Here is a 10586-nt window from a genome sequence, read left to right as displayed (position 1 = left end):
TTCATTGTTTTAAAATTGTATTCGTGTGGCGTCGCGTCTCCTTACTTGACTGTTTATATATTTTATAAATGTCAAATATCTTCCACTACATGAGTCTCGTCTTATGTTCACTATTCATAAATGGTGAGGATAATGATTACGATGACGAAAAGCATATTGATGATGATGATGATGATGATGAGGGGGAGGAGGAAGAAGAGGAAAGATAAAGTTGGTGACTAGGGTTAAGATAAAGATCAGTAAGGTTATGATAATGATAATAATAATAATGATGATGATGATGATGAGAGTTCCCCAGAGTACGGAAGTGTACCGAGTTCATTTTAGGAGATGCCGTGACCGATAACAGACGAACACTGTTATATAAACGTCTGGGTTGGGTAAGTTGTGGCGTCAATCCTATATATAAAGGATCCACAGACGACTGAATGCCATTAGTGTGAATCTCAATCTCCTAATTAGAGTTCTTGGTGCGAGACTCAGGTAAAGGTGAGGTCTGATATTCTTTTACCTGTGTATCAATTGTGTATATATTCTTGTTGTTCTGATGGCTTTTTTTTTATATTAATCTATCTGACGTCAAGCAGTTTTATTTTGAGATGTTAAACAAGTGCAGTGATTTGAGTGGTCCAGTGGGGTGTCTTTTTTTGTAATTTTCACACAAATTGTTCCAGTCGATTATTCAGATTCTTTTAGTTGCAGATCAGTGTGTGTGCGTGTGTGTGTGTGTGTGTGTGTGTGTGTGTGTGTGTGTGTGTGTGTGTGTGTGTGTGTGTGTGTGTGTGTGTGTGTGTGTTTTCCATAATCTAACACTGTTTCTTGACTAACGCACTTAAACAGCGTACACAATTATTTCAAAGTCAAAGCAGTGTCTTAGAAATATATTTTATGTTTTTCCCCATTTTTAAGAAACCGCCTGCTCCACTCTCTTTGTAATGAAGGCATTGAACTCTCTTAAGGCCAAATTTCCATGCTATTTTTGCTGCTAGTGGACTATTAAATTTACCTTAAGAGTGCACCCTAGTAGTGAAAGGGTTAATGAAGGCTGTATCTAACCCGTCCAGTTCGTAAAGTCTCCCCTAAGCTGAAGAAAACGGCCTGGGGGTAGAAAGAATAGATTATGAAGTCGTCAGTGAGTAAAGGGATTCGCACAGTCAATAGGTGCCAAATCAAGTCTTTCTCCTGACAGCCAACATGCAGGGTAGCGTGGTGGTGATGATGATGATGATGGCTGTCAGCGGGGCCCATGTGCTGTCTGCTGACGAGGCTGAGGGAGAGATTTGGGCTGTGCTGGTGGCGGGGTCCTTTGGATGGTTAAATTACCGTCACCAGGTACGTCACGTTTAGGTTAGATTAAGTTAGATTAGGATACATTAGGTTAGATTAGGCTTGGTTTGGCTTGGTGTGGTTTGGTATGGCTATGTTTTAGCGTGTTAGTTTATGTTTTGTTATGAAACGTGGTTAGGTTAGATTAGAATGTTATAGTTAATGCTCAGGAATGTTATATTAGGTTGAGCCAGTTTAGGTGAGATTAGGTGCGTTGGGGTAGATTTTGGTTGATTTTAGTGCCCGTCCTTTGGCTCGTCAGCTACCTTCATTAAGTTTGCTATGTTAGGCTAGGCTAGGGTAGTTTCATCATGAAGAAGCCAATGTAAGGCCAGTATCACGGATGCTGTTCTCTGTTTCGACACGTACCAACACCGAGTCACTTTCCAGCATAATCTAGTGTCATCCAGAATATAATTTTCAACTGCAACACAAACACGGAAAAAGTCCATCATTTTCACACGTAGTTAGTATCCTAAAATGCAAATCTCATGTCAGCAGAGGAAAAACTTCATCTCACCATCGACTTCATCCTCCCAGAATAAATTTTTCAACCGAAACACAATCACTGAAAAGGTCCATATTAACAGAGCCTACTTTCGTACCTCACGTCGCCAGATCAAAAAACTTCTTTTAACCTTCAACTTTGCTCTCCCAGGCGGATGTGTGCCACGCCTACCAGATCCTTCACAGCCATGGTGTTCCCGACGACCACATAATCGTCATGATGGTGGACGATATCGCATACAACAGAGCGTAAGTCCACACGTAGATTTACCCTCGATATTACACGGGAGTCCTTCAATGGTACGATGTGTTAGAAGAGTAGCAGTACATTAGAACACACACACACACACACACACACACACACACACACACACACACACACACACACACACACACACACTCCAAGATACAGCAGTTATTTTTTTCCTTGACATACTGACTGAAGCTCGAGGTAATTATAATCAGCAGAATCAACTTTAGGAACTAGTCTCCTGTCAAGATCATCAACCGAATTTATTTTTATTCGTTTTATTAGCTGTTCTAACTTTCTTCTTCTTCTCCTCCTCCTCCTTCTCTTCCTCCTCATTATCATCATCATCATCATCATCATCATCATCTTCCTCCGACAGAAACCCAACACCAGGCAAGACCATTAACCGACTTTATTTTCATTCTTTTTATCAGCTGTTCCACTTTCTTCTTCTCCTCGTCCTCGTCCTCGTCCTCGTCCTCCTTCTCCTCTTCCTCCTCCTCCTCCGCATCACTATCATCATCTTCCTCCGACAGAAACCCAACGCCAGGCAAGATCATCAACCGACCCGATGGCCCAGACGTTTATGAAGGGGTACCGAAGGACTACACCGGAAATGACGTCACGCCGGAGAACTTCATGAAAATCCTGAAGGGCGACGCTGATGGCCTGAGGGACGTCGGGTCTGGTAAGGTGCTGAAGAGTGGACCGAAGGACCGAGTGTTCGTCAACTTGGTGGATCACGGAGCACCAGACATCTTCGGCTTCCCCAAATCCTTCCTCCATGCTAGGAATCTGTCTGACACCATCCTAGCCATGCACAGGAACAGGCAATACAAAGAGGTACAGTGCCGCATGTTAAAATAGCAGTATAAAGAGGTACCGTTCGCTGTTGCTTGTTTAAATATACCAGCTATACTCTTCTCACTTACAAGTGGCTCAGAAATATAATGAAGCCTAATTTCCCGCCCTTCAGATGCTGGTGTACCTGGAATCGTGTGAGTCTGGATCCATGTATAAGTACCTGCCTGATGACATTGGCGGTAAGTGAAGTGCAAGAGGCTTGTTAGGTGCTACAAATTCATAGCATATATCTCACCCTTTCGCCATTTCTTTCCCCAGTAATTGTTGCTTAGGTATTTTGTTCTATGCCTCGCCAGTTATGTGAAGCCTTTCAGTGTTATACAAACGTTTAGCTTACACTGAAGTTCATATATTGTAAAATGTCAAAATTAAACTGTGCTCCAACTTGAATGTTAAGCCGTGACTGGGTATACTGTGAGGTTTACAATGACATTAAATGGAAATACGATGCTATGAAGAGCAGTGGCATTATCTCTTGCGATATCAACAGTCTTCAGCTCGTGCGCGCACACACACACACACACACACACACACACACACACACACACACACACACCTAGCATTCTCCTCCCTTTTTTCTCTTCTCTTGCACATAATAAAACCGATACTCATGTTATTACCTATTGGCAGTGTACGCCCTATCAGCCTCCAACGCCAGCCAACCATCCTTCGCCTGTTACAATGACCTCCACCTCCACACCTTCCTCGGCGACGTTTTCAGTGTTAAGTGGATGGAGGACACAGACAGGGTGAGGGCCGTAGTATTGCCTAAGTTTACCATTACGTTACAGAAAATGCGCTACAAAAAGTCGTATATCTCCGCCAAGATAAGGTGAACGAACTGTGCTCTATTTTCCCGATCGTGTCACAGAACAACCCGAAGGAGACACTGAAGCAGCAGTTCCTGAAGGTGCGGAGGGAAGTGAACACCTCTCACGTCCTTCAGTGGGGCGAGAAAAGCCTGGCCTCGCAGAAAGTGTCGAAGTTCTTGGGAAGTAGCAGTGACGAAGGGGACGATTATGGACCCTTCCTGCCCATCAGAGACCCATGCCTGGTGAGTCACTGAGGGCCCTTGCATTCGGAACTCACGGTCGTGTTAAAAATGAGGGCGTGAAGTTTAAGGAAGCCTCTAACTTTGGGTGCTAGTCACGATTAAGTGTGTTGGAAACGATGCAAAGCCATAGCATTATCTTCTGCAATCGGGTTACTGATTGAAAAGATGCAGAGCCGAGTTGCTGATGGTTAAGATTTAGAGCTATTGCATTGTCTTTTGCAGTCGAGTTAGGGATGAAAAAAGATGTAGAGCCATTACACTGTTTTCTGCTACTGAGCTGTTGAAAATGAGCTGCAGAATGACGAAAATCCATGTGAAGTTAAGGTAAACGGACTCTAACAATGGTGTCTTTACAGAACTCCTCGGTGAGCAGCGAAGACGTGCCACTAGCAACCCTCCAGTCCCACCTTGATAATGCCACCGAACAGGACGACATCGATTATTGGAACCAGCAGATATCAGAACTCCAACAGGTAAGCCTGGAGAAAACTACCAGGGGAGAGGAGCAGTACCTGTTGACTTTTGCCGAAACGAGAGCAATGCAGATTTACCTTGTATAAAATTTCAAACCTTCATTGCACTCAAAACATTGATCCTACAGCATCCTCTTTCATGATGCATACTCTCATATCCCTACCCTCCCTCCACAACAAATTTCAGCTCATTCCACCCATTTCTCTCTCCGCCACTCCAATTGTTTTATATCCTGACACTTTCACTTATGGAAGATGTGTTCAAATAAATCCTCATTCAGCTCAAACCACCAAACCTGCAACACCCATTTTCACAGGTATCATTTCCTGTTCCAGTCCCACGGTCAGTCAAATATTTGGTCCATCCCACCCCTTCCTTTTGCCCACCACGATCATTTCTTTGCCACTTCCTCCTCTTTATTTCATGCCTTGTCGCAGGTCACGAAGTCGACGAACTCAACCTGATTTTCATAGCCAAGTAGCCATCCTCAACCCTGGAGGCAGAGATGGTGGGGGAGGGAGGGGGATGCAAAACTGGAGTAGCATAATTTTTCATGGCTTTCGGAATGACCTAAAAATTCACTTAAGTTTTGGCTGTATACGTAAATGTTAAGCAAAATTTTCAGCACCTTGCCTTTGTGCAGGAAACGATAAAGAAGATGTTGGAGAGGCCGATGAATGAGGAAGATGTGAGCGAACTGCTAATAAGACACACACACACACACACACACACACACACACACACACACACACACACACACACACACACACACACACACACACACACACACACACACACACACACACACACACACACACACACACACACACACACACACACACACACACACACACACACACACACACACACACACTTATCCCAGCTTAACCTATCCCCAAATGGAGCCTCCTAGTTGCATACCTTTTCTATATACTGGCCCAACTTTCCAGAATCGTACCCTAGTGGAGGACACGATGAGGAAGTTGGTGGAGAGGGTGACAGGTGATGTAGAGGTGAGTGAACAGCTGATGACAGATAGACACCACACCTCCACGCGTCACGATTGCTACGCCGACTCCCTCAACGCATTCCATTCACGATGCTTCAATCTGGGCACGGTAGGTTGAAGGCCAAGGAAGAAATAAGTGATCTCAGTAATCATCGACATCATTATTGTCTTCTTCATCTCCTCCTTCTCCTCCTCCTCCTTTTCTTCTTCTTCTTCTTCACCACCATCATCATCATCAGAACTATTTCAACTTCTGTAAAGTGAGTTCAGAGTTACAAAGAAAGCAATATGATTTTGGCCAGTTAAACCAAATCCCAAACAAGTCTTTAACATGATAATTATAAATGTAATTCCACCTTCATAGTCTGCCTTCTGATTTAGCCAAAGAACAGAAATTTAAGAGTCAAAGTCTGATAATCTTTGAGCTCTAAACTATAACAAATTTATATTCATTCTGGTTTCCTTCTGATCATTCTATCTGTGACGGATTCACACCATACCCTTTTCTCTCTAACTTGGCCTTAAATTGCCACCTATCCATCTAGAATAATGGGTTATACGGTAGATCAATACTAAATTATGGTGCTAGTCATGAAGAAGTGCTATTGAAAGGATGTAGAGTCACAGTATCATCTTATTCTTGAGCAACGTGAAATAAGCTGCAAAAAGGACGAAAATCTGGATCAAGTTACGGGTTGCAGAAGGACGAAATGTGGACCAAGTTAAGGTGAAAGGGGTATAGTAAGTGGACATATGCGCTTCTTTCCCACTCATTCCATCTTCCTATGTGCTTCAGAATCCATACGCACTGAGGGTCGTGTATGTGATGGTCAACTTGTGTGAACATGGCTATACGGCGAAGGAGTTTGATGGTGCCACCTCCGTTCTGTGTAACTATCCACCCATCCACGGCATCAACTAAATAGAACGACGGCATTATTATTATTATTATTATTATTATTATTATGACTGAGAGGACGACGGTGTATGCAAAGTCCGAATTACTGGCGATCGTAGAAAAGGTGAGAAAATTTGGCGGAGAGACGGTCGTATAGTGAGAAAAAGCGAAGGTGTATGCAAAACCTTAAGTAATGATGCTAATTTATGGAACAGTTGGGAGAAAATATATGATTATAATGCCTGCCCTGTTACGGATCGCACCCAGGAGGAAGGTGAGAATGTCATATATACCTTACTTTCAGCATTGACCTCACAAACTACTGAAAATCTGGGTCATGCCTCCTCCCTCACGATTTCAGAATTAATAATACAACTCTGGTTCATATTCTTTTGTACTGTAAAACCATGACGGAACCAAATAGGCCTATATAAAAATGTTTAAAAAATGATTAATAAATATATACGTGTCTCGCATGGCTTTTACTTATCCTACAGTTGCTTTGTTCTCCTTCTAAATTTATCCTAATGAAAATAAAGTCACTTTGAGAAAATGTGAATAAATTAAAATAATCGTAAAGAAGAGCTAAAGTGTTCACAAAAGCCTACAGGTGAAGCAGTTCCGGAGTTGATGGTTCAGAAGCAACAGAAAATTTCGAGAGCAGGTTCATTTAGCAAATCACTGAATGCTAATGTATGTGACTTTTGCTTTGAGTTTAGGGGTCATTCCAGATATTCAAAAGCCTCCCTTTATGACAACACCTTAGAACTAAAATTACTTAAAGGGAAAGAACAGAGCTAGAGTTATATTTAGGTTTGCTTCGTTTGATCTTCGAGTCAATGAAAACGAAAACCAACCAGCACAGGGAGAATCGATGTGTTACTTTAAAACAGAGTCTGTTAGTCAGGTGTTAAGTACAAAAAACTCTAACGAAAACGAATACAAAGCAATGAACACAAATAAGAGAACGAATACACTTTACGAAACATGAGGTCAGCAGAAGGAAACGAGACACATACTTCCACTCAAGGTTCAAACTCCGAGTGTTTCATTTCATCCTGTCGTGCAAATGTTTCGAGAAAGGGAAGCCACGAACGCCATACCCTCAAGCAATCGTGCATTAGACATCCTCGTGGCTGCAGATCTGACTAATTTCGTCTCCCTACTACGCCAAAAGACATTTACTGTATATTTCGCCCCAAGTCAGATATGGACAGCAAACAGAAGCCGAAGATGACAGCGGAGGGAGGGAGTAAGGCAGCAGAGGCAGACGACGGAGCCAAAAAATTAGTGACGGAGAGCGAAGTGGCAGAAAATGCGAAACCCATGCCATTTCGGGAGAAGAGGCGACTGATATACGACATTAAGAAATTGCCACGTAAGTAATTTGACATTCACAATTCAGGCTAATTTGCGCTTTCGTACAGTCACCAATTAAGAGTTTTGAGTTGTTCGTTTTTGTGACTGATTTTGCTCTTATATATCGCAAAATGCCCGTTACCTAGATACCTAACTAGTCCAATCCAAGCCAAATTCAGTCTTCCATCCTCTCTCCTTCACCACCCTGTTCCATGAGCCCAAGGGTTATGTTTCAGAGTAATTATCGGTATTTAGTTAAGCGCTCATTTTATCGTCAGTGCAATTTAGTACGATATGGAGCACTTGGAGTGACAAAGGAACATTGTTGTGTGGCTGAATGAAAGTACACATTCACCACGTTTTGGGGGTAAGGTAGTTCATTTCAAATTTGTCCAAGCGAGAGATTAGTTCCTGGAGAGAGTTTGGTTCCGACCGTGAGATTAGTTCCTGGCGAGAGTTTGGTTCCGACCGTGAGATTAGTTCCGACCGTGAGATTAGTTCCAACCGGGAGAATAGCTCTGGGCCCTGTAGGTGACAATGATGAAATACCGTAGCGGTAGTGAAAATGTGTAGCCAGGCGTCTTAATCCTGTAATTGGTGTTCTTCAAGGGGCCACCTCCATGTTATTCTCTCCTTGCATCAGGCTGCCCTCTCCCCAGCTCACATCCCTCTTGCATACCTCTCCACTCCATCCCTTCACCTCATCCTCTCTCTCTCCCTTCTCCATCCGTCCTCCACGTCCCTCCCTTCTCCATCCACCTTCCACGTCCTTCTCACAGACTCATGGAGCAAACTTGATGAACTTGTCTAAAACTAAAAAACTGCCTCTGAAACTGCCCCTCTCTCTGCTCTTCCACCAACAGCTGACAAACTGTACACTGTGGTGAAGTTTATCATGAAGCACGATGTCCTTGCTGCTGAAGTTAAGGAAGACGAGGTGATACTTGACCTCAACGAAGCCAAACCATCCACTCTACGCCAACTGCAGAGCTTTGTGGCATCCTCCTTCCAGCCCACGAGAAAAATGCGTGAGTAAAAAAAAGAAAATAGTAATGCTCTCTGGTGTTTGCAAGCGGGAAGCAGGAAGTAACGAATGGATGATGCGATTAAGAATCTTTTTTTCTTTATCTAGTATATTGTTGACTTTGGTTTTATATCCTTTTGTTGATTTTTATTTTTAGTGATTCTTTTGTTTATTTTACAGCACCCCGAAAAAGAAAAATAGGGGAGACCAGCACAACGGAAGGCCAGGCTGAGGGTGAGAGCACAAGTGACGATGAGGAAGAGGAGGGTGAGGAGATGGAGAGCGAGAAGGTCGAACAAGTACCTTTTCTACGGAGGAGTTTTAGACTGATCCTGAAGCAGCTGTTGGCTGAAGGTATTATTATTATTATTATTATTATTATTATTATTATTATCATTATCATTATTATTATTATTATTATTATTATCATTATTATTATTATTATTATTATCATTATTATTATTATTATTATTATCATTATTATAATCATTATTATTATCATTATTATAATCATTATTATTATTATTATTATTATTTCTGATGCATTTTTATCCAATCATCATTGTCTGCCTCTCTCAACCCCTTCACTAAGATAACTATTCTTACGTATAATCTCTAGACAACTTTATGCATCTTTTATTTTTTTAATTCAAGAAAAACAAAAGTCTAGACCCATGCAAAAGAACGTTACCATTACCACCAATAGCCGAAGAGAAATGGGCCAAAACTGATTCATTTGGAAATATTTACACAACTGAGATTAAAAGACAAAAGACATAGACAGGAAAAAAACAGGAAGAGGAAGCTAGACTGAGGTGACCTGTTGTATGCACGAAGGACTGACAGTATCGGTTAACTTGTACTGGAGACTTAGACAGAGAGGTTTTGTGTGTAGGTAGACGGGTGCTGAGTGCCTGTCGTAATGGGGAGGCATGCAGACCATTCAGAGGAGCTGTGACCATTGAAATATCTGTAGTATCTCTGTTTCTGTCTGTCTGTGTCTGTCTCTGTCTGTCTCTGTCTGTCTGTCTGTCTGTCTGTCTCTCTCTCTCTCTCTCTCTCTCTCTCTCTCTCTCTCTCTCTCTCTCTCTCTCTCTCTCTCTCTCTCTCTCTCTTTCTCTCTCTTTCAAAGCCTCCTTTAATTTAAGGAAAAATGCAACTCAATGTCTTCAGTCAAGTGGCTTTATATTTTAGCTATTTCTCCAGACGATTTATTTAATCTTAAGAAAACACCCTGGTACTTAAAGGTCAACGAAAGCTCTCTCCAACCCTATTAGTTCGAGAAGTACACGCTACGACGAATAATAATAATAATAATAATTTGAAGATAGCAACGAAGGAAATATGAAATAAAATGTAAAAAAAAAAAAATCCTACCCTTTACAAGTCAACTTTAAAGTTTCCCCAGTTTCTAGAGTTAACTATGTAGGAAAAGGGAAAGGTATATTTTGCACTACATCCCCCACTAAACTCCCGTGCCTCCCGTGGACGTATATAGATTTTTTCAGGGTGCTACGAGACGATTTTTGGTTTTCAGATTAACGAAAGACGATTTTTTTTTTTTTTTAGCTGAGAGTAATTGTTAGGGTTGCAACGCCTCTCAGTTTAGCTTTATTCAAAAATATCATAGCTGATTGAAAAGTTCTGGTTAGTTTGATCTCTGGAAAACTGGAAATCCCTAGCTAAGTAAATCTGACAGTCTGGATATCTTTCCCTTTGGAACTAGAGTTATGGCTGAATAAAATCTAAATTCCTCGATCTAACATAACAGAGCTAGAAATCCCTTAGCAAAATAAGTCTGAATTTCTTAATCTTTGGAAG

General features: G+C 41.8%; 1 protein-coding gene across 1 annotated transcript; it reads left to right on the top strand.

Moving 5' to 3' along the window:
* Positions 1–1194: 1194 nt before the first annotated feature.
* Positions 1195–6406, top strand: LOC145416484 (legumain-like). The gene is made up of 9 exons (XM_080285441.1): positions 1195–1332; positions 1985–2082; positions 2620–2926; positions 3060–3126; positions 3578–3696; positions 3819–4001; positions 4358–4474; positions 5426–5593; positions 6281–6406. Exons 1-9 carry the CDS (start codon positions 1195–1197, stop codon positions 6404–6406), a joined length of 1323 nt encoding a protein of 440 aa, XP_080141567.1.
* Positions 6407–10586: the final 4180 nt, after the last annotated feature.

The sequence above is a fragment of the Coenobita brevimanus genome, chromosome 106 (genome assembly GCF_032717465.1).
Source record: "Coenobita brevimanus isolate Jiangsu-jjx chromosome 106, ASM3271746v2, whole genome shotgun sequence".
Taxonomy (NCBI): Eukaryota; Metazoa; Arthropoda; class Malacostraca; order Decapoda; family Coenobitidae; genus Coenobita; species Coenobita brevimanus.
Note: the sequence above shows the minus strand (reverse complement) of the source record. Positions and strands in the feature narration are given on the sequence as shown.

Coding starts and splice junctions, on each gene's coding strand:
- LOC145416484 (XM_080285441.1), top strand. CDS start 1,195: ATGCAGGGTAGCGTGGTGGTGATGATGATGATGATGGCTGTCAGCGGG. Junction 3,127..3,577: donor CCTGCCTGATGACATTGGCG/GTAAGTGAAGTG, acceptor ACCTATTGGCAG/TGTACGCCCTATCAGCCTCC. Junction 5,594..6,280: donor GATGCTTCAATCTGGGCACG/GTAGGTTGAAGG, acceptor TATGTGCTTCAG/AATCCATACGCACTGAGGGT.